Source organism: Mastigoproctus giganteus, chromosome 5 (genome assembly GCF_048544385.1).
Source record: "Mastigoproctus giganteus isolate SK-2022 chromosome 5, ASM4854438v1, whole genome shotgun sequence".
In the NCBI taxonomy this organism is placed as follows: Eukaryota; Metazoa; Arthropoda; class Arachnida; order Uropygi; family Thelyphonidae; genus Mastigoproctus; species Mastigoproctus giganteus.
The window spans coordinates 212090780-212116273 of record NC_143579.1 but is presented as its reverse complement, the minus strand read 5'-3'; the positions used below and the strand labels follow the sequence as shown (position 1 = coordinate 212116273).

The window sequence follows — 25494 nt, the reverse complement described above, 5'->3', positions numbered from 1 at the left end:
ACAGCTTAGTGGTACCTGGTAAAACCTATCTGACCACCTGTCCCACATACGGAGAAGTCACGTTGGCAAAGAGTGAGCAGATCAAGGTGTATTCCCAATGGGCTCTGGCCCATCTTCTACTGCAGTGGTGTCTAACCTTTTCCTGTACTGGGGCCATATTCAAAAAAAATTCAAAGTTAGATTTCTTTAGTGTGTTACAATTTTGATATCTTGTTGCATGTAAAATTGAAAATATTCGAAAATTTTAAGTACAATACACAATTACATTGTATTGAACAAAACATTTTAATTAGAAATGTTTTTGATAATTAACAAAATTTAAAATGCTGTTTTAGTTCACTTTCCGGGCAGGCCGTAGGTTGAACACCTTCGTGAATCAACTGTAAGCGCCCCGTTCGAGAATTAGAAAAGTGAGTTTCTTTTACCCCGACAAATAATCATCTGTTTTTTTGTGGAAGTGTGTTATCCACATTTTTCCGTAAATTTTCGCTATCTCTGTGTACATGGTCACAGCACCTGAATATCCGAATGACACAGATATTTTGGACAGTTTCAAAAAAAAAAAAAGAAAAAAGAAAAAATTCAAATTTAAGAACTAGTGACAATACCGATGATGAGAGAAGGACAACGAAGGTATTAATCCTTCTCAGTGCTTTTTTTTTTTTTTTTGTAACAGTATGGCATACTGGCACCTTTATTAAGAGTGACATTTGGATGCAGTGCACTTTGAAATTTTGTAATATTCCGTAAATTTTTTTTCACGTGTTTATCTACTATTCAAATAAGCTTAAAATTATTTAACTAAATTGACATTTTTCACTGTCTATTGTTAAGATATTTTCTATATAAAACTGTATAACCATTTTTATAATTCTAAATTACTCAGTCAGACCTCTGTTTAATTATTTTGAATTCCCCTTGGAAGTTACATTTAAAATAGTTTCTGTTGAGCAAGAAAATTTTCATATAGCAAATGGATTAGGAGAGAATTAACTTGGTACGCCCTGTTCGCATTTCTGGCCTTCAGGCAATTTAGTCAATTAGTGCTGCTGCGCAAATTAAGAGAGTTGAAGGGTTACCATTCTACAACTTAGTGGTATTTAGTAAAAACTATCCGACCACCTGTCCCACGTACGGAGAAGTCGCGCTGGTCTACAGTGAGCAGATCAAGGTGTATTCCCAATGGGCTCTGGTCCACCTTCTACTACGTCCAAACATTTCCCATACAGGGGCCATATTCAAAGTTAGATTTCTTTAGTGTGTTACATTTTTGATATCTTGTTGCATGTAAAATTGAAAATATTCGAAAATTTTATTAAGTACAATACCCAATTACATTTACTGAACAAAACCTTTTAATGACATTTTTTTTTTGATAATTAACAAAATTTTAAATGCTGTTTTAGTTCACTTTCCGGGCAGGCCGTAGGTTGAACACCTTCGTGAATCAACTGTAAGCGCTCCGTTCGAGAATTAGAAAAGTGAGTTTCTTTTACCCCGACAAATAATCATCTGTTTTTTCGCGGAAGTGCGTTATCCACATTTTTCCGTAAATTTTCCCTATCTCTGTTTACGTGGTCACAGTACCTGAATATCGGAATGACACTGACATTTTGGACAGTTTCTAAAAAAAAAAAAAAAAAAAAAAAAAAAATCAAATTTAAGAACTAGTGACAATACCGATGATGAGAGGAGGAAAACGAAGGTATTAAACCTTCTAAGTATGAATTGTTGGCATTTGGTGAAAATGAAGTTATAACATTTGTCAGTTAGGTTACAGTTAAAGGCAATTCATGGATTTCGGGGGTACCTAATTGAAAAGATGGTTTCGGAAGAATTGAAGAATTTGATGGACGCTCTAAGTATGTTACCAATTTTGAGTGAATGTGAACGAGGATTTTCACAAATGAATCTGATTGTCAGCCCAACAAGAGCTCTGTTGATAATAAAAACAGTTTCTTCACTACTGTTTCTTAAAATTGTATGCCCACTGCTGAGCCGCTTCGATCCAGCAAAATATGTCGATTCGTGGCTGCTTTGGAAACGTCATTCAACAATTGACACACACAAAGAGGATGAAAAGAAGTCAGCATAGGGTGTCTGATGAAAACTTAATAAAAATTTGGAATATTCTACAAAAACTTTATAAAATTTTTTTACTTATGTTATTTATTTTTACTTATTTTTAGGGCCATAGTCTAACGAAGGACCCTTAAAATGTCACTCGGTTGTTTGCCTGTCCATCCGTCTGTCACAGCATGGTGTCTCTGGAACCACTGAACCTATTGACTAGAAATTTTGCACATCAAGTGGGCCAACATAATGCATATTGATCATTGTTGACAAAAATTTGTCTGAGAAATGGAGTGGGGGTTAAAATGTGGGGGGGGATAAAAATGTCGACAACCTATAGCTAAACCGTTGGAAAGAGCTCAATGAGTATGCTTAAAATATTTTTAAAATTAAAAATGGCGGCGCCAGACCGGAAAATGTAATTTTTGTGTCCCCCTCTCTATTTCTGTCGCTAATGGAGCTAAAAATTTAAAAATCACATTGGCTATGTGTTATTCGATGCTTATCAAGGGAAAACTATTCCGATTGGAATCTATCATTTATTTTTGTGTTAAAATTAAAAAAAACAATTTTTTTTATTACACTTCGATAGTGCACTTCTTTGTACTAAGTAACTCTCCTTTTGGTGACAAAAAGGTTGCTAAATAGTTAGTTAATAATTCTATAAAGGTCATTTATAAATTTTGCGACCAGAAGTATTTTTAACGATTTTCAAAGCTGGAGTTGTCCCGGCAAGGAGATACTCAGAGAGCCAGTGTTGAGACGGTGGTGATGGAGAGGCGCTTGTGCGGAGTCTTGCACGGCTCTCACCTGCCAGTCGCTTCTCCCCTGAGACTTTAATTGCTTCTTCAGGAAGAAGTTGGAGTCGCTTCTCCCACCCTTGGCATTCACAACATCTGGAAAGACTCAAATAGACATTTTAATTATTTCCTAAATTTTAGGCCAGGCTGGGGTACTAGAAACTTTTTTTTTTTTTTTTTTTTTTTTTTTTAGTTACCATCAAGCTCTCTATTTGAGATACTACACTAACGACCATTTGTGTCATCCTGCGTGCCCGGCACTCAGTAGTTGACCAATTTATTTACTTATTTTATTCATATTTTACTTATTTTTCTATATATACTTGAATAAGTAAAGTAATTTATACTTAATAAACTGTTAATATACTAAATTTGTTGTTCTTATTCCAAAAATATTGTTACGAAAGTAACAGTATCAGGGGAAAAAAAATGTTTAGAGTACTTTTAATTTTCAATTTTTCCTGACAGCAAAGAATGAGTACCGGTACCTTTTTATTTATTTATTTATTTATTTTTTTTTTTTTTTTTACAAACAAAAAAGCATTGATTCTTCTAAATATAAATTGTTGGCATTTGGTGAAAATGAAGTTAGAAAATTGTCAATTACAGTTAAATGCAATTCTTGGATTTCAGGGATACCTAATTGGTAAGAAGGTTTCGGAAGAATTGAAGCATTTGATGAATGCTCTGAGTACAATACCAATTTCACTGAGTGAATGTGAGCAAGGATTTTCACAAATGAATCTGATTGCCAGCCCAACCAGCACTTCGTTGATGACAAAAACAGTTTCTTCACTACAGTTTCTTAAAACTGTAGGCCCACCACTGACCCGCTTTGATCCAGCAAAATATGTCGATTCGTGGTTGCTTCGGAAACGTCATTCAGCAACCGACACACACACACACACACACACACACACAAAGAGGAAGAAAATAAGTTGGCATAGTGTGTCGGATGAGAACTTAATAAAATTTTGGAATATTCTACAAAAATTTTATTATGAAATTATTTTTACATATTTTACTCAGTTTACTTATTTTTTTTTATATACTTGAATAATAAATTTATGCTTAATAAACTGTGTTAATATACTTAATTTGTTGTTCTTATTCTAAAAACATTACTACTAAAGTAACAATATCAGGGGGAAAAAATTTAGAGTACTTTTCATATCCTTTTAATTTTTCCTGATAGCAAAGAATGAGTACCAGCACCTACTTTTTTTTTTTTACAAAAAAAGCACTGCTGCTACCCATATGCAATACCTTACATTTGTTAATATTAAACTTCAACTGCCATTTTTCAGCCTATCAACCTAATCTTCCTATATCTTGTTGCTCACCCTGATGACCTGTGTATCACCTGCAAAACTTAGACATTGAGCGAGATATACCTTCATCAACAATGAGCCCAGCACTGAACTCTGAGAAATTCCACTAATAACATTAGTCCACAAAGAGCAGTGCCCATTGATAACTACTCTGTCTTCTTCCTCTTAACCATCCCTTTATCCATAGCAGTAACTTTCCCTTAATGCCACATTGCTCCAGTTTGTACAACAGTATTTCCTGTGCAACAGTATCAAGTATATGATGTCAAAATTATTTTTTGCATTCAGTTCCTTGGTCACTGCATCTTGTCTAACCAATCTGATCCTTGTCAAATTGGTTAGACAAGACTGCCTCTTAACAAATCCATGCTGTGATTTCAGTATAATTGCATACCTGGCCAGATGGTCCTGCATTACTTCTTTAATCAGCAATTCCATTATTTTCCCTGGAATAGACATTAATCTAACAGGTCTGTAATTACTCATGTTGCCTTTTGATCTCCCTTTATGAATTGGGGATATGTTTGTGCACCTCCAGTCTATAGGGACCTCCTGAATCCAAGGATGTTCTTATAATTATAGCTAAGGGTTTGCTTACCTCCTTTGTTGTCTCCCTTAATATAATTGGATAGATTCCATCCACCTCAGGTCCATCTTTAACAATTTCTCATCCACTTTCCTTTCAGTTATCACAAAGGTTTAGCTCCTCATTAGAGTTTGATAAACTTCTAGCATCCCCTTCCATAAAGAATTCCTCATGTGTGAATGTAGATGAAAAATTCTATTCATTTTGTCTGCAACCTGAGCAGGGCCATCAACAGTAAACCAATAGACATCAATTGGCCAAATGTGATTCAATCCCTTTCTTCTACTGTTAATATAAGCATAGAAGTGTTTGCTGTTTTTCTTTAACAGAGACTTCTCATAAGCCTTGAACAATATATTTTTTGTTGTTATGAAAAGCCTAGCAGATTCTTTGAGAACTTCCTATTTAGAATTTGCTTTGGTAACATTGTTAGTTGGTCCCACTGCACAGAATGTAAAAACTGCCTGAGACGACTGTAGTCACCCTTGCAAAAGCCTTTCCCTATACCCTTGACAGTAGTATTTATTTAATTAAATTACACATACTAACCACTATACTACCAATAAAGATGACTGTTTGTAAACTTCTGGTCATGAAAAGCTTATGCAATAAGAATGTGTGTATAATTGAATATTCGCATTGAAGTCTTTGCCTTTGTCTGTCACTCAAGCAGTGATTTGTCTATTTTTTTTTTTTTTTTTAGGTTGTGGATTATAATGTTCCTCATGGAAAAAAGAATCGTGGTTTAGCATTATTGATGACTTATAAGTATTTACGGCCAGATGACTGTTCTGTTCATAATTTGCAGCTGGCTAGTATGTTAGGATGGTGTATAGAAATGGTATGTAATATAAACTGGTGTGCTAATTGATCTTGAAAAGTTTAATATGTAATTTTTATTTTCTGATATAATATGTATGCATTGATACTTTGTGAAAACTAACAAGAATCTTAGGTTTATAAAAATGTTTTTGTGTTAAGATTATAATTTAAAGCTATATCTCTGAAAAGTATTATGCTTATTTATAAACATTGAGAAGAGGGACACTTGGGAAGAGGGATAAACAATGTCTGGAAGCATCCCAAATGAAATTTCTCAGACCACTATTGTTATTAACAAGAAGACTAGATCACCAAAGAAACATAGTTATGTTTCTTTGGTGAAAGAGAGACTCAACACCTCCAACATAATAGAAGAAATACAAAATTATCAGTTAAAATGGAAAGAGCATATAGAGAGAACGAGTAGGAAGAGATTACCAAACTTGGCAATTAACTACAAACCTATCGGAAAAAGAAACAGAGAGCATCCCAGAAAAAAGATGGATTGCACAGTTCTTTGAAGAGAGTTAATGGTACAAGCTTCATAAGCCAAAAATCCACTAAGTACAAGAAGATGTTTATTTATATATTTATCTTATTATACTTTGCATCAACTTGGAGAATAGCATCAGATTTAGATATGGGAAGAAAATTATTCATTACACGTGGTAATAACGGATTTCTTAAAAGTTTGAGAGCTAAAATATTAATCTTTTGAAATAGATTAAATTTGAAAAGATCATATGTTATCTTTTCTTGATCTTAATCTGTGCTAAATGAGCAAAAAAACTTGAAAGCGACTGATGTTCTAAGGATGTCAGATGAACTAATGAGACTTGTGGCAGAGAAGAAAAATGCATGGGATGCATATAAATTTTCAGGTGACACAGAAGCCTATAGTAGATATAAGCTAATCTGTAATCATGTCACAAAGAAGGTTAGGCAAGCGAAGGCAGATTAAAAGAAATCTTTGGCAAAGGATGCTAAAAAAAAAAAAACAGCAACAACTTCTTTACTTATATAAACTCTAGAAGGAAGGGGATGAATCGGGTTGGTCCACTTGATATCGATGGTTCGACTGTTGATGAACCTGCTCAGATAGCTGATAAACTGAATGAGGAATGTTTGCACCTGAGGACTTCTTTGGGCAAGTGGAGGACAGAAGCTTATTAAACTCTAACAGGGTGCTTAATGATTTTGTAATGACTGAGAGAAAAGTGGAGGAAAAATTATTGAAGTTAAACATAAAAAAAAGCACCTGGGGTGGATGCGATCTATCCAGTTATATTGAAGGAGGTGGCAAAGGAAGTAAGCACACCCTTAGCCATAATTATGAGAGCATCCTTGGATTCGGTGGGGGAGGAGTCCCCACAGGTGATGTGCAAATGTATCCCCAATTCACAAAGGGAGATCAAAGGGGTCCACAAGTAATTATAGAGTTGTTAGTTTAACTTCTGTTCCGGAGTAAATAATGGAGTCTCTGTTTAAAGAAGTATTGCAGGATCATCTAGACAAGACTGTAGTTATAGTTCAGACACAGCATGGGTTTGTTAAAGGAAAGTCTAGTCTGACAAATTTGATTGGATACTATGATGTGGTTGCAAAGGAACTGGATGCAAAAAAATAATTTTGATATAATATAGTTGGATTTTAGGAAAGCTTTTGATACTGTTGTGCATGGAAGACTACTGTACAATTTGGAGCTGTGTGGTATTAAGGGCAAGTTGCTACAATGGATAAAATTATGGTTGAGTGTGAGAAGACAGAGTGGTAATCAATGGATGCCGCTCTTCGTGGGCTAATGTTATTAGTGGAGTCCCCTAGTGTTCGGTATTGGACCCACCGTTGTTTTGTATATTTATCAATGGTGTTGATGAAGGTACGTTAGGTGTAATGTCCAAGGTTGCAGATGATACAAAGGTTGGCAGAGTTGTTAATCACAGTAATAGAAGTGTGCCACTACAACAGGATCTAGAAAAGTTGGGCAGATGGGCTGAGAAGTGGCAACTGAAGTTTAACATTGACAAATTCAAAGTATTGCATATCGGTAGAATAAACCCAGATAAATGTATAACTGTGTGGTACTACACTTAGGGTGGTAGAAAATGAAAAACACCTGGGAGTAATTGTGCAATCAGCTATGACGTTTTTGGAGCAGTGCAGGCAGGCTGCCAGAGCAGGTCATCAGGTATTGTCAATTATATGCAGGAATTTTGTTAGTAGGGACAAAGAGGTGATTATCCCTTTGTATAAGGCAATGGTGAGCTAAAGTCTTGAGTACACAAGTCTGGAGGCCTCATTTTACGAAGGATTTAGAGTTGCTTGAGTGAGTACAGAGAAGGGCAACAAGATTGGTGTGGGGAACGAAGGGGTTCTCTTACCAAGAAAGGCTTAAATTCTGCAAATTGCAGCATCTGGAGACTAGGCACCTGCGAGGTGATCTGATTGAGATGTATAAGGCCTTGAATGAATTGAGCAGGCTCAATTCTGAGGGACTCTTCCTTTTTCTCAGATTACAAACCTGAGGGGGCATAAATTCAAATTGAGAAAAGAAATATTTGCCTTTAGCTAGCGGGTGATTTATTGTTGGAACAAACCTCCATCTGTCATTGTGGAAGTTGATAGCTTAAATAAATTCAAGGAGGAACTGGACAAACTTTGAGGGAATGAATGTGTGAAATGCTGCTTTTTTTTCCTTCATATTTTTGCTGATGCTATATAAGCTTTCTTTCTTGCATCATATGCATCTACTACCAGGATGCAAGTCAACTTTTGTATATTTCAAGAGATTGGAATGTAATGTACCACCTAGTAGCTCTACCGTGCTGAGAGAAGTTGGTGGGTGAGGGAGAGAGAGAGATCACTTGATTAATCAAACAATATTTGTCTCTATTTACTATTTATGAAAGTCTATATAAATCTAAGAAAAAAATTTACCTTTGAAGATAGCCCTTATGAGAAGGGATCCTCCATAATTAACTGCCATTATATATACTTAAATTCTTTAATGGAAACAAGTCAATTGGAATAGAATCTGTGATTTTTATTTGTGGCAAAACTTAAACTTAACCTGATGGTGCATGGCTTTACAGGCCCAGCTGAAAAATATCTGTTGCACATTAACTGCCGATATGAGATTAGAAACTACTTTTCTGTCTAGTTTCCAAATATATACAGACATGGGCACCAGCAGAATGGTGCAAGGTGGTGCTAGTGCACCACCTTTTGGATTTCAAAGTAATAGACAATTTTTAACATTTTTCATTAATTTATTGACACATTGCATTGTTTTAAATTTTCTTTTCAAAATTCAAGTACTTTCTCCCACCGATCACGAAATGTTGGCTCATCTGTACATGTAAATCAGTCAAACTTGACTTAATTAAAATATTGCATATAATCAAAAATTCAGTGAACAAAAAATTTATTCCCACATGCGTGCACCACCTTGCAAAATATTCTGCCGGTGCCCATGTATATAGATTTTTTTTTTTTTTACTTTGTGTATGTTTATGAAGTAATATGTATTGTTTATGCACAGTTATTAGCATAAAATTAACTAAATATAGTAATGTGGGCAAATGCATTTGTTTGAATTTTTCCACAATTGTTTTATCAATAGTTTCTTGTTTGTTTATAGTTATTTTTTATTTTTTTTTTTTTCCCCTGCTATTTTGACAAGAACATTTGAAATTTTAACTTTCTCTTTAAAAAATATAAATAACTACATTTAATGATGATGATGATGATTCATTAGATAAAAGTTAACTGTTGGTATATTTCAAGTGGATTATTTTAAAAAATAACTTTATTTTTTTTTATTTCTGATTTAAAAAAAAAAAAAAAAAAAAATAGGTGAACCTGTTAATCCTTGTGCCACCATGTTTGTTGCTAGTATTAGTAGTGGCATACAATGCAATCTTATAAAGCATCAGCAAACAAAAAACCCTAATCCTACAGCACCACTGTGATTGGTCATGACAAAATGAGGTAGAGAAATTTTAAGCCAGAGAAGATTGAAGAAAGAAGATTCCAAATTGCCAAGTCTCTGACAGGGAATATCAGAACGGACATATGCACAAGTACCACCTTTGAGGTGAAAGGAATCGTACAGCGATTAATTTTGGCAACTGAGATGAGCAGTAGTTGAATTAACTGATAACTGAGATTCTGTCAGAAAAAGTAGATGAGGTTTGGCAGACTGCAAGTGGAAATGGACGTCGTTGAGATTAAAATTGAGACCACATATATTTGTGAAATGAACTAGGAAGAGTTTGGGAGGTTTAGATCTTTTCACAGATAAGCTTACTCTATTAGTTTGACAATTCATGGTGTATTCAATAGTAAGAAAAAGTGGGGGGGACAACTGTATGAAGTAATGAAATTTTTGGATATGGCATACAAATGGAAAGATTATTATTAGCTATATGGTGCAAGGAAGCCTGAGGCTTATGCTGCAAAATATTCTGCCGGTGCCCATGTATATAGATTTTTTTTTTTTTTACTTTGTGTATGTTTATGAAGTAATATGTATTGTTTATGCACAGTTATTAGCATAAAATTAACTAAATATAGTAATGTGGGCAAATGCATTTGTTTGAATTTTTCCACAATTGTTTTATCAATAGTTTCTTGTTTGTTTATAGTTATTTTTTATTTTTTTTTTTTTCCCCTGCTATTTTGACAAGAACATTTGAAATTTTAACTTTCTCTTTAAAAAATATAAATAACTACATTTAATGATGATGATGATGATTCATTAGATAAAAGTTAACTGTTGGTATATTTCAAGTGGATTATTTTAAAAAATAACTTTATTTTTTTTTATTTCTGATTTAAAAAAAAAAAAAAAAAAAAATAGGTGAACCTGTTAATCCTTGTGCCACCATGTTTGTTGCTAGTATTAGTAGTGGCATACAATGCAATCTTATAAAGCATCAGCAAACAAAAAACCCTAATCCTACAGCACCACTGTGATTGGTCATGACAAAATGAGGTAGAGAAATTTTAAGCCAGAGAAGATTGAAGAAAGAAGATTCCAAATTGCCAAGTCTCTGACAGGGAATATCAGAACGGACATATGCACAAGTACCACCTTTGAGGTGAAAGGAATCGTACAGCGATTAATTTTGGCAACTGAGATGAGCAGTAGTTGAATTAACTGATAACTGAGATTCTGTCAGAAAAAGTAGATGAGGTTTGGCAGACTGCAAGTGGAAATGGACGTCGTTGAGATTAAAATTGAGACCACATATATTTGTGAAATGAACTAGGAAGAGTTTGGGAGGTTTAGATCTTTTCACAGATAAGCTTACTCTATTAGTTTGACAATTCATGGTGTATTCAATAGTAAGAAAAAGTGGGGGGGACAACTGTATGAAGTAATGAAATTTTTGGATATGGCATACAAATGGAAAGATTATTATTAGCTATATGGTGCAAGGAAGCCTGAGGCTTATGCTGCAAAATATTCTGCCGGTGCCCATGTATATAGATTTTTTTTTTTTTTACTTTGTGTATGTTTATGAAGTAATATGTATTGTTTATGCACAGTTATTAGCATAAAATTAACTAAATATAGTAATGTGGGCAAATGCATTTGTTTGAATTTTTCCACAATTGTTTTATCAATAGTTTCTTGTTTGTTTATAGTTATTTTTTATTTTTTTTTTTTTCCCCTGCTATTTTGACAAGAACATTTGAAATTTTAACTTTCTCTTTAAAAAATATAAATAACTACATTTAATGATGATGATGATGATTCATTAGATAAAAGTTAACTGTTGGTATATTTCAAGTGGATTATTTTAAAAAATAACTTTATTTTTTTTTATTTCTGATTTAAAAAAAAAAAAAAAAAAAAATAGGTGAACCTGTTAATCCTTGTGCCACCATGTTTGTTGCTAGTATTAGTAGTGGCATACAATGCAATCTTATAAAGCATCAGCAAACAAAAAACCCTAATCCTACAGCACCACTGTGATTGGTCATGACAAAATGAGGTAGAGAAATTTTAAGCCAGAGAAGATTGAAGAAAGAAGATTCCAAATTGCCAAGTCTCTGACAGGGAATATCAGAACGGACATATGCACAAGTACCACCTTTGAGGTGAAAGGAATCGTACAGCGATTAATTTTGGCAACTGAGATGAGCAGTAGTTGAATTAACTGATAACTGAGATTCTGTCAGAAAAAGTAGATGAGGTTTGGCAGACTGCAAGTGGAAATGGACGTCGTTGAGATTAAAATTGAGACCACATATATTTGTGAAATGAACTAGGAAGAGTTTGGGAGGTTTAGATCTTTTCACAGATAAGCTTACTCTATTAGTTTGACAATTCATGGTGTATTCAATAGTAAGAAAAAGTGGGGGGGACAACTGTATGAAGTAATGAAATTTTTGGATATGGCATACAAATGGAAAGATTATTATTAGCTATATGGTGCAAGGAAGCCTGAGGCTTATGCTGCAACAACCAAAAAAAAAATGAGAGTGAGTGAGTATCCAGCTCAGGACCCTGGGTGTGCCAAGCCCATTGCTCACCAGATGTGAGCCCCTGGGGTTAATACCCAGATCCTTGACATAACATGGCCTCAGCAATGCCCTCTGACTCCCTCCAGTCACTATCTGGCAGAGTAGAGGTAGCAAGATTATATATACACTAGCTGATCCGGAAGCCTCCTAAAGAGTTACCAATAGGTTCGGTCCGGTGTACTAACTAGCGGCCGGCCTGCGAACGCCGTTTTAGAGAGTTGTACCGTTGAAATGTAAGGAAGGTTGGATCTCGCCATGATGTTCATCATAACCTCAAATCATCAGTCATACTGCATGATGGAAGAGATGGGGAAGGGTTGACCAGAATTTAGTTCTGGAGACTTAACATGGGTTCCACCACTTCACGCCTCCAGTGAGCAAAGTGGTGGTATTGCACCGGTTGATGAGAGTCATCTACCACCTAGTTGCCTGGTAACACAGAGGGGGTGACATTCCTCCTTGAGCACCACACCTCAACCCTGCTTACGTTGGTTCACACCAGGGTGGTCACCCAGTGTGCTTGTGCATTGGGGTTATACCCAGGATTACTAACAGTCCCACCATCGTGAAGGTGCAAGCAGAGGATTTGGCTGTCACAGACTGTCTGAAATTGGGTCCACTTGACTTGAGTGTCACCTGAATATCAGTTCAATCAGTGTTTTAGACTTCCAGGTAGCATGTACAGCTTGTCTGGCATATCTGAGAGAATGTCTGTGACAACCTCAAGGGTTTTTGTATTGCTGTTTATAGTGTTTAAATTCCTTAGTTTTTCAACTTCAGTGATGTATTATTTATATATTTTTAGTACCTTCCACATTGATTTTGTTAAATGTTTTTGATAAAATTTAACTTAGTTTTATTTCTTCAATAGATATCTATCTTGATATCTGAGAATATTTTATTTTTTACAAATGCAGCTGCAAGTATTCTTTTTGATGTGTGATGATATCATGGACCAGTCAGTTACAAGAAGAGGGAGGTTATGCTGGTACAAAAAGGTAAGGTGGTAATTACAAGCACAGGTAATAGGACTGTTAACGTTATATTGATTTAATTATAAATTTAAATTATCTAAAGTGTTTAGGGCATAAGCCTCAAGCTATGGGAGAGTCTAAATATATAATGAAATAGAAGCATAATTAAAACTACAGATTCAACTTGTGTTTGCATGTACAGTAGCTCTGCTGAGACCATAACAATGTAAATGACATCCATTACCTAATAAATCAGTATGCACTGGTTTGGTTCTGTCTACAGGAAACATTAAACCATAAGATATCTTAGCAGTACTGTAGATGTTTACTTTGCCAGTCTCAAGTGTGTGTGTGTGTGTGTAAAAAAAAAAAAATACCACATAAAAGAAAAAAGTACTTTTAGAATATATAGGATGTTTCAAAAGTGATAGTCAATAATTTAAAGGTGACCTGTACAGACTACAATATGCAAAAAAGCCTAGTAAACATGGGTCCTTAAGTGAATCATTTTCGAGATATTGCGCATTTCTAGTTGGGATTCACCACTGACTTGTTTAGGTTAGGTTATGCTCATTCCCCCCTTTTCCACTTTCTCAATGCAGGCATACTAGTACTTGTCAAAGAATAGCCAACATGAAAAGAGGTTACAGCAACAAAGAGTATGCGGACATGCACTTTTTGAGGCTGCACATTTGTACCAAGAAGCATTTCCCCGCCGAAGGCAGCTCAACAAGCGCACATTCATCAGGGTACATCAATGCCTTAGAGAACATGGGAGCTTCGCATATGGAGTACGAGCAGGTAGACCCAGCAGCATAACACCTGATGTTGAGGAAAGGGTGTTAGAAAGAATAGAACAAAATCCAGGAATTTCGACAAGCAGGGTTGCTCTGCAAGAGCATGTACTGATCAGCAGTGTGTGGCAAATTTTACATCTCCAATTACTGTACCCCTACCATATCCAGCGTGTACAAGGTCTGAGCAATACAGACTATCCTCCCAGAGTGCTCCCATAGTCAGTAGCGGATGTTAACAGAAAATGTGCATTATCTCAAACTGTTCATTTGCGGCCTGATGTTCACTGGACTTTTTTTGCTTATTTTAGTTTGTACTTTTCCCCTTTAAATTATTGACGATAATTTTTGAAACGCCCTGTATAAATCATGAAATAACTTTAAAATATGGTTTATTGCATTTTATGGCACATACATTTTCTAGTTGCACTATATGATGTGCATTGATGTTGGAGAAACTGTCCAGATCAGCACTTGGCATAAAGGCAGATATGTATTGAAGTTTTGAATTCAGATTTCTGCGAGTGGTAGGTATGATCGTGTAGTGGACATGCTTACATGAGTTTCAGCAAAGGCATCTGAAGAGGATGTTCATCTCTTCAACATGCTGAAATTTCTTTCCTTTTGAAGGAGTTTTCCACCTTGAGAAAGAGGAAGAAGTCTGCTAGTGCTAGATCGGGTTAGTAGGATGGATGGTTGATCTATGTGATACCAAGTTTCATCATAAATGTCTTCAAGTGTGGAATGGGCAAGGGGTATTGTCATGCTACAAGAACCAGCTGTCTTTCTCCCAAAATTGAGGCCTCACTGGAAATATGCTCCAATAGTCTTTGAAGCACCTATACTTTAAATTTCTCCACTTCAAGTACAAACTTTTTGGACCTTGGTGATGACTGCATGCTCTGATGCTTTGTCTCAGGATCATACTGAAACAGCCAACACTCATCTCCACTGACAATACAGTCAAGGAAATTAGGATTGTCTTGACAAGTCTGGATGACCTCTTTGCATGATGATTGAAGTGGTATGTTTCATTGCTTCATTTTCATTGCTTCTGCTGATCCTTGAGGCTGTGTGGCACAGATTTTGCACAAACTTTCCTTTTCTCTAAATCTTTTTGCAGAATTTGAATCAGCCATCATTCTGAGGAGGGTCAAATGAGTCTCCTGAACATTTGCATCTCTTTCCTTATTTTGAGAGGTTGACGACTGCTTACGAACATCCTCACATCCATCTTTGAACCACTTATGCCATTCAGACACACTGGTACAAACTTAATGTTTCATCACTATAAACAGTTTTTTTTTTGTTTTTTTTTAACATTTCATTCTTTTTTTATGCAGATATTCCCAATTTAAAGCAAAATTTGATATCCATTCATTGCCACATTGCAAAACTGTGAAATGGAATATTAATGCTACTAACAAAACTGGTTGTTACTTGCAACCTGTCAGCTTATTGGACAACCTCTATACCACTATCTGCTAGGGAAAGTTTGAACTACAACATACCACTTCCATTTCAAACTTGCCACCATGAACATTGCACCAATCCAGGAATTTTATTGCCAAACCTCATATATATGAGGGTTATTCAAAAATATTTTATTTAGACAAGTATTTCCCAACAGTGGACTATGGAATTTGACAATAAGACAAAGCTATTTTGCACTAGCCAACAATCCCATTAACAGTGATGGGGAAATACAGGTATATGCCCATAACAGTCTAATGTATATTACACATGTTAAGTATAACTATTTTACATACTATTTTATTTAATTAAAAAATATAGTTATTAATATACTTTTCGTGGTCTTTGGCTGTCTATCTCAAATATAAAGTGATCTGTGGTTTCCACCTGAAATGTAAAAGTGGTTCATATATGAAGAAAATGTTGGGGAAACACTGAGAAATATTTGGAGGTTTTGTGTAACTGTCTCCACACCAACCTGATTGCATAATGGCCATGTTTGGGAATGCTGAAAAAGTTGTGCTTAATTTCTTTGAAAGAGCTATCATCACAGCTAACTGTTGCAGTTAAGTGGAAAATTGTGTTTAGCCATCAAGGGAAAAAAAATGTGGCAAGTTATGCTATACCGAGAAATAGCAACTGTCCACATGTATCAGTAATGCCAGTTATTATCAGATGCACAATTTGAGATTATTGAACGCCCATCATGTTTGCCAGTTAATTTAACTGTTTCAAAAACAAATTGGAGTCTGAGGCCAGAAATTTCATGGTGCCTAAGATGTAATGTTTGCTGTGAATTTCTGTGGATGTGATATGTGAAATTTTCCAAAGAAAATTTCACATATCACATCCACTTATCACTCTACTGAAACATTTTTTTTTTTTTTTTTTTTTTTCTATTTCTTTCATGTTGAAAAATAACCTTGATTCATATTTTTTTATCCTCATAGTAGAAACATTTTTATTAACTCTTCTCTGTAACCATTCTACTGCTCCTGTTATGTTAATCTGAATATGTGAAGATAGTGGAGTCTCTCTCTCTCTCATTAAAATGACAGTTATATTTTGTAAGTTCAGTGTACAAATTAACGTAACACAGTGAACAGCATGTAACATTATTATTTTTTTTTTTAGGATACTGTTGGATTAATTGCCATTAATGATGCATTGATGATTGAAGCTTGTGTTTACAGTATACTAAAAAAGTATTTTTCCAAAACAACATGCTACTTGCAACTTCTAGAGTTATTTCTTGAGGTATATACTTTGTCATTGTTAATTTCAGTTCAGTTTAATTATAGCTTATTTTTATTTCTTAATTAACAATAATTATTATTTTACCCATTTCCAATAGTAATATACTGATGTAATGCACTTATGTACTGAATATACATGCTGGCCTTGATTAACACAATTAATTCATCCCACGAGCGCATCATGCAAAATGTAAACGGGTTAATCAAATATAATAATCAGTAGGAAAATTATCATTGGTCCCGTGACCTTTTAGGAATGTTCATAAAGAATTTTAAAATAACTTTTTAACTGTATACCATGTAAAGATAATAAAAATAATTGTAGAATTAAATGTTTTTATTGCATAAAATACACAATGAAGAAACTATCTGTTACGGAAATACTTGAACAGAGTCGGCTTTCTTTTTTTCATCAATTAATTTTCGATAGCTGACAACAATCTTCTCTAGGCCCCGTGAAATAAATATCGCAGAGAACGTCAAACAAACAGTTTGACGTTCTCTGCAATACGAAAGATTTCATCTAGTTCTTTTACTGTTATCAGCTTTGGGGTAACATTTTTCATCTGGCTCATTTAAAAATTATTATTTTATTTATTTTTTTTTTTTTTTTTGCATTTAAAAATTCCAATTTTTAAATGCAAGTCTGCACATGGCTTTATTAGTGGGAGACAAACAAGTAACACTTCTGCTTCCGATGGTTGATGGAACACACTGAGGCTGGCAGTGGGCAAACTCTTTATTGCCCAACAGACATGCAGTAAACTTAGTGCACGATTCAAATATTTTTCAACTATCGCATAAAAAAGAAGATTGCATTAACTGGAAATTTGCATCGTGAAAAGTAGTATATATTTTTTTTCAAATAGCAGTAATGAAAAAACATATTAATTGAACTTGAGTTATGCGAGTGCCTGGCTGCACTGTACATAAAATGATGAAAATAACTACAATGGAACAGGATCCTTAAGTAGTGTTGCAGTAATTAAAATTATTGTATCTGCATTTGGTTACTCAGTGTAAAAAATAAAAAAAAATTAGACTTGAGTTACCAACCAAATAGTGGGACCTTCTTTAGTATCAGAAGAGCCTTAATTTGCCAGGGCATGGACACCATTAGACACCTATAGCATTCCGTGGTAATATTGGTCCGTACATACCTGATTGCATCCTGTAGTTGTGCCAGTTTGTTGGAATCCTAAAACAAACAGCCCATCCCACATATACTCATTTGGGGTGGGATCTGGTGACAGAACATGCTAATTGAAGTATGATACAGTCATCCTCATTTTTTTGGAACTGTTTCCAAATGAGGCATTACTTGTGACACGATGCTTCATTTTGTTAGAAGTAATATTAACAAATGGATAAATTGTATATGAAGGGATACAACTGGTTAGCAACCTAATATGTACCACAGAAACTCCTCTTACCTTGCCATCAAACTTCCACTACCAGTTTGCAGTATTGACACCTGACACAATGTGGCCATTGCCATATCCTGGTCCTGCCATCAGCATGGAACAACAAGGTACATGTTGATGGTAGGATCAATGTATGGAAGCAGCACAGAAAAACTGGTGGCTGGACTACCATTCTCATTCTTCAAATGTCCAGTGTTGGTGGTTCCATACCCAGTGTAGTTGCTTGTTTTTTTTTTAGTCGACTTGTCTGATGCTATACACCATCCAGTGCAGGATCCAATGCATTACATTGTGCCCATTTTCACGATTATGTTCTTCCTAAAATGTTCAGCCATATCTTAAATAGAGGTTTCTCTATTTAAGATATGGCTGAACTATTGCTTCATACAATGGGATAACTACTTCTCTGTCCACGCTGGCAAAGTTCTTGTATCATGACATTAAATTACATTAGTGAAATCAGTAAGGTTACAAGGTTGGACTAAGGCCTCTAAGGAAAGCCTTTAACCATCCACTACAAAAGCATGTTAATCCCAATCATTGGCAACAGAACAGACATTTGGAATAAATGTGCTGACAAAGCCTATCCATAAATATAACTTGGAGTCCCTTCATTGCTTGATCTGCTAGTTATTACCAGGACCTGCAAGACTGTTCCCATCCTGGCCTTGCAGGTCCTAGCCAGTGCTCTGCCCCTCAACTTAGTCATTTATCATGGCCTTGCTGACTCTAACCAGAAAGGAATCTCTACAGATCTGTGGAATTGCTATAAACCTTACCAGCAATATCAAAAGAGAGAAGAAGCCATCTTACAAAACTCCAGCATGTGTTGCAGGACAGATGACATGTCAATCCCAAAGGAGTGGCAACTAGAGAATTTCTTTGTTGCTACCACTGTCAGCTTACAGAAATACCCTTGGCTTTCCACAAGCCTTTATGTTGCCTTCCTTGTTACTGGGCATCAGTCACTCAATAGTAAGCTGCAAGTTCCAAGACTTGTGGAGAATGCAAACTGCACATGCTGGGAACCCAAGACAGAAATAGTAATAACAACAGAAAGAGATGACACATGTCATCTCTTTCTGTCCTTATTACTACCAACTCAACTGCCAGTTCATTAACTGAAATCAAACTCACTGAGGAGGGTTCTGATTTTTGGTGATTCCATGAGGTGATGTCTAACCATGTCATACCTTGGGTTGCAGAGCTTGGAAACTAGGCACCTTAGAGAAGACTTGATTGAAGTGTTTAAGGCTCTGAGAGGCATAAGTAAAATGAATGAGGAAGAAATTTTCATGGTTATAAATGGTTCTAGAACAAGATGTCATAATTTCAAGTTACGGGGTTGGGGGGGGGAGATGTTTAGACTGGATTGCAGGAAGTTTTATTTTAGCCAGAGAGTTATAAATTACTGGAATAAGTTACCCACTTGGGTGGTAGAGTGGCTGACAGTTTGGGGAAATTCAAAGGTCAGCTGGATCTATGGAGGAGGGAAACATAGGTTGTCTATTTCCTTTTTTCTTATTATTATTATTTTTATTTTAGTTTAGTTTAGTTTTTTGGCTGGTGTAGCATAAGCCATGGGCTTCCTTGTGCCATGTGGCAATTACTAATACTAATTGCCTGTCACCTCAGGATTGAGCCTCCCCCTTTCTGGGAACTCCCTAGCATACTGCTGGCACTGGGGTTTATTGTGTGCCGGTGTGGGAGCTCTCCATCCCAGGAACACCATTAAGCTTTTTTTTTTCTCATTTCCTCAGATGGATCACTGGTAACTTTTAACCAGTGTGGGATCCCCCCCCCCCCGCCCCATTCAGGTGATACCATGCTATTTCCATCCTTGGGTTATTATTATTATTTGGTTTTTAGGAGCATTAGCAACTAAGGCCATATTGCTCCAGGGATATGCAGTGGTCATTCCCTGACCTTTCCGCATCCTCCGTATTTGGTGGTCATGGGCTCGAAGCCCGGTCCAATCAAGAAGTGTATGCTACGCACTGCCGCTCCTGCCCACCTGGCTATGGAGGCACCTCCATCCTTGGGAAGGATCATTTGATGACACTAGTATGTGGGAATCTAACCCCTTGCACCCTAGTGTTGGATCTTCTCCTGAGGAACACTATGGCTCTTTGTGCTCTGAGGGGTGGTGCACTGCTGACATTGGGGCTCCAATACAAAATTGTTCCATGGTTTTGTGTAGACACCTGGCTCCCTGTGTCTGGTGTGGAATCAGTTATCACTGGTGGAGATCTTTCTAGTGCCTGCCTTTGTGAACCCACCCTTGGTGTAGTGGGTGAAATCTACAATTTCTCCCTCCCCCTCCCCAAAAAACTTTGACAGGCTGCTCTGGGAGATTCCTCTATTTCCTCCTGTTGTTTTGTTCTGCCTTTGAGGATGCCTCAGTCTCTCATCCTTCCCTTGACTCCTCCTCATGCTCTATTACTATCACCCTGGCTCCCATGTACCAAGCAGTTTTCTAGTGTAAGTACTATCTTTTTGCAAGTTTTTTTTCTCTGCTTGCAACATTACTACTACTCCCACTACTAGCAATGTACTGTTCTGATCATTTGGTCACTGGTTGGTACCATTCCTGCCTGCACGTGGTGGAGTGGAAAGAGTTACTTCTTTCCTAAGGCAAAACATGGAATTTGATAATTATTCTCCAGTTGAGCCTCAGTTCTCATCATCCTCTAAATTAAACGAAATTGACCATGACATATCGCAGTCAAAAAGATTGTGTACTGACACAGAGCAACAGGAGTGTCTACCTTTCCTTATCTTTCCCTGCCTTTCAAACAATTGTATGAATACTTCATCCCCATTTCTCATACAGAAATATTTAGAAAATGTGGCAGATTCACCAAAAATGGTTAAGTCTTAGACCTTGCAATTTATTAATTAAAACTGAACCATAAGCAATCTGAGATTGCTGAAATTCTCAGCCAATGGTGGTATACCCGTGCAAGTTACCCCACATGCAATGCTAAATACCTCTAAAAGGGTAATTATAGTCAGAAAATATGGTGAGCTCCTTCCCATACGGAATATCATCCTTATGTTTTGTACACCAAATATACTTTCCAGTGTTGAAACTTGCTATCTCACTTACCTTGTATGACTCTGTGTTGCTAACCCTGCCAGATAAGTGCCAAAAATTTGGTTACTCTCAAACAGCCTAAGGGGATGCAAAGGGCCCAAACTGTGGGTCCAGATCACACACACAAGGGGACTGTGATGCTGAAATGCCCCATTGTCTAGACTGTCAAGGCCAATGCCCTGCGAAACTGTGGCAAACAGGGAAAAGATCCAAAAATATCAAGTAGAGCAGTAAGTCAACTATCAGGAGGCAAAGAAGCAAATTATGTGCTCGCAACACAAAAACATACCTATGCAGCAGCAACAAAGAAATACCAGTCAGCAGTGGCACAAACCAGCATGTCAGTTCCACCAACTATATCTATTGGAAATTGTGCTCAAGCAATACTCTCAACTTCACAGCAGTCTCGTAAGCAACAGCATGCAATAGATTGTGCCAACAACACGCCAATTATAGTTCTGACAACTGCATCCAATACTTCAACAAAAGCTGTAAAAATTAAAACATCAGTCCCAATAAAGAAAACTTTGCCAAATTTAATGAACATGGATATAGATGATAACGTCAACCTGGATGAACCAGTCTTAGATCTGCACACAGATGTCCTATCTTTCCAAAAAAGGAAAAAATTAAATTGGACAGACAAATAGACTGAATCAAACCAAACTTTTAATAATAAATAATGGATCGTGTCATAAGGTTGAATGTAGAGGCCTGTATAGCAATATTGATGATATGTGACCTAATTAAGCAGTATGGTCTGGCAAGCATATGCATACAAGAAACTAACCTATCTCTACAGATAATTCGCACAATCGAACTATCTATCAACAAAATAAAAAGAACAACACATGCTGTGCATGGAGGTGTGGCCATTCTTTTGAGCTCAATTCCCACTAAATGTATTCCACTGCAGACATCTTTAGAAGTTGTAACAAAAAGTGTAGAATTTGTAGATTGAAACTATAGTTTCAATCTACCCCTTGCCAAACAAAGAATATACTTATAATGACTTGGAAGGACTTCTTATACAGATTCCTCCTCCCTTTTGTTTATAGGGGACTTTAATGCATAGCACCTATTAAAATTACAGTTGCTCAGAGCGAAACGGATACAAAATATAGATTGTAACAGGTTTAATAGAAAATATACATATATTGGATAGATTCATAAAGCTTTCAGTTATCTAGTTAACCTTCTTCAGTTGATATGAAATGACAGAATGGAGGCGTGTACTGCCAATCTGGTACGTGAAGCACTTGGCTAATTGTTTGAGGTTGAAGCCTGTGGTTGTGATGCATGTGGACATGGCCAGCGCTTGTCAATAGACAGGATCGTTGCTTCGGTGATAGGGTGGACTTGACAACCACTGTTCCTGTTCACTGAGGTATTGGAGCATTTGATGTTTAACGATTCCAACCAGGCGTGACGCAGATAATGGCAGGACTTATCCACAATCACGACATCGTGGTGTGGGTCAATGTCGTGGTGGGTTGCCCAGACGTGCTCAGCAATAGCTGAGTGCTCCACATCCGCTAAGCGGATCACTCTTTTGTGTTCGGAAAGGCGTTTTTCGAGCAGTCTCCCAGTTTCCCCGAAGTAGCAGCTAGTGCAGTCATGGCAAGAGATGCGGTAGACCAATCTGCTTTGTAGTAAGATGGGGACAGGTGTTTTCACTCTGGAGATGAGGGATCGTAACTTCCTGCCTGGGAGTTGCATGCACTTTATCCCATGTGATTTTAAGATTCTACAAACCTGTTGTGACAGGTTTGGGTAGTATGGGATAAAGGCACTCGTGGTTGAGTCACCACCTTGGATGTTTCTGTTGGTCGCGTGCCTGTAGGTCACACCTGTCAAGGGTATTGATGGGATAACCACACCTCGTAAGGTCTGCCTTGACTTTAGCAATTTCTGTGCGCCTCTCATTTACAGAGCTAGAGTGTGTCCAGGCGCGAGTTAGTAAGGTTCGTGCAGGGACAAGAAGATGGCTACGTGCTTTTACTGACCGGAAGTTGGTAAATTGGCCAGCACACATAGGTTTACGATGGACCGTTGTCTTCAAGCATGTGCCCTCGCGCCGGACAAGGGTGTCTAAGTATGGTATGGTGTTGTTAGACTTTAGCTCGATCGTGAATTTTATGAAAGGTGACAAAGAGTTGAGGTGGGCTAAGATTCGGTCACCTGAATTTCTGATAACTACAAACACATTGTCCACATAGTGACACCAAAAGGCAATGGGATCTGGTACGTCTGCAAATGCACGACCCTCTAACTCCTCCATTGCATTGTTTGCCGTGACCGAACTAACTGGGTTCCCCAGTTAGTTCGGTCACGGCAAACCTGTCACAACAGGTTTGTAGAATCTTAAAATCACATGGGATAAAGTGCGTGCAACTCCCAGGCAGGAAGTTACGATCCCTCGTCTCCAGAGTGAAAACACCTGCCCCCACCCTACTACAAAGCAGATTGGTCTACCGCATCTCTTGCCGTGACTGCACTAGCTGCTACTTCGGGGAAACTGGGAGACGGCTTGAAAAACACCTTTCCGAATACAAAAGAGCGATCCACTTAGCGGATGTGGAGCACTCAGCTATTGCCGATCACGTCTGGGCAACCCACCACGACATTGACCCACACCACGATGTCGTGATTGTGGATAAGTCCTGCCATTATCTGCGCCGCGCCTGGTTGGAATCATTAAACATCAAATGCTCCAATACCTCAGTGAACAGGAACAGTGGTTGTCAAGTCCACCCTATCACCGAAGCAACGACCCTGTCTATTGACAAGCGCTGGCCACGTCCACATGCATCACAACCACAGGCTTCAACCTCAAACAATTAGCCACGCGCTTCACGTACTAGATTGGCAGTACACGCCTCCATTTCATATCAACTGAAGAAGGTTAACTAGATAACTGAAAGCTTTATGTATCTATCCAATATATGTATATTTCCTATTAAACCTGTTACAATCTATATTTTGTATCCGTTTTGCTCTCAGCAACTGTAATTTTAATTTTAGTAGTAATGAATCCGGAGCGCATAGGCCTCTTTAATCATATTGCATAGCACCTGCTTTGGGGCTTTCCACATACGGACATATGAGGAAAACTTGCTGAATATTGCTGCTGATATTTGTATTAATTTCTCCACTGGAACAACTACAACCATAGACCTGACAATCTTCTCTTCAACATTGTTTCCATGCATCTGCTAGACCAGAGGTTCCCAAATTTCTCGGTTCATGGCACCCTTAATGTCTCAGTAATTTTTTTCACGGTGCCCCTAGGCCAAAAAAAAATACCTAACAGCTCTGTTTATTAAGTAGTTAGGTCCAAACAAATTAATAAGTAATGTTCAAACTGTGAACTACCTCAAGCTAGTAGTTCATGTAGTGTCTGACAGATGTCAAGTATCGCTGTGTTTCCCTGAAATTTAAAATATCCCACAGCACCTCTGAGAGTTTGCTGTGGTGCACTGGGGTGCCACGGCACACTGTTTGGGACTTACTGTGCTAGACAACCCACAAGTAGTGACCTTTACCTGATAACTTGTGAAATTCAAACTGCTGGTATCCCGCAGACAGAAAGCCACTTAAAATGCCAATTTCTCAAGGTTAATTGGAACTCATTTGCTTCAAGTATCTCATTTGATCATCAAATACTAATCCACTAATGATGCCACAGAACACATCACAGTGCAGATTCTGACTGCAGCAAACAGTGCCGTACCCAAGATCTGTACTGGTCCTTTTTAAACATACCAATCAGTGATAGAATGATGTGTGCTGACTTGCCAAAAAAAAAAGAAACTGGGCTTAAAGCAAAATAATGGTTTATAACGAAAATGTCTAAAAAAAAAGAATCTTGGATTAATTTTACTATACTATAATGAAGAATACAAACAGCAGAATATAATGAAACAAAACTGAGTGGTTGATTTCCACCTTTATCCTCTCCAATACTTAGATGAATGGGCAAGATTTATCACCTGCAGTAGAAATAGCCAATGCTCTGGCAGAAACTTTGCACAAATCTCAGATATATCTACATGTGAACTATCTTTTCAGTAGCATAAATGAAAACTGAGCAGTGCAAATTAAATTTCAACACAAGATTATGGCTTCCATATATATAACCAATTCTTTTTACTGTTAGAGCTACAGGATGCTCTAAACCAGCAGTTTCCCAAACTGGGGTCTGTGGACCCCTGGGGGGGTCCATAGACCAGTTCCAAGGGGACTGCCAAACGTTCAGAAGGTATCAAGTAATATGTGTTTATTTTTTTTGAAAATATACTGATAGAACTGCAACTAATTTCATTATAGA

At 37.0% G+C, this 25494-nt stretch overlaps 1 protein-coding gene across 2 annotated transcripts in view; it reads left to right on the top strand.

Moving 5' to 3' along the window:
* Fpps (Farnesyl pyrophosphate synthase) overlaps positions 1-25494 on the top strand; it is a 72238-nt gene that overhangs the window by 16712 nt on the left and 30032 nt on the right. For both annotated transcript variants that reach the window (XM_090374359.1, XM_090374357.1), the window contains exons 3-5: positions 5494-5631; positions 13064-13144; positions 16522-16644. In XM_090374359.1, coding sequence (XP_090230485.1) covers positions 5494-5631; positions 13064-13144; positions 16522-16644 — 342 coding nt within the window. The remainder of the gene's footprint in view (positions 1-5493; positions 5632-13063; positions 13145-16521; positions 16645-25494) is intronic.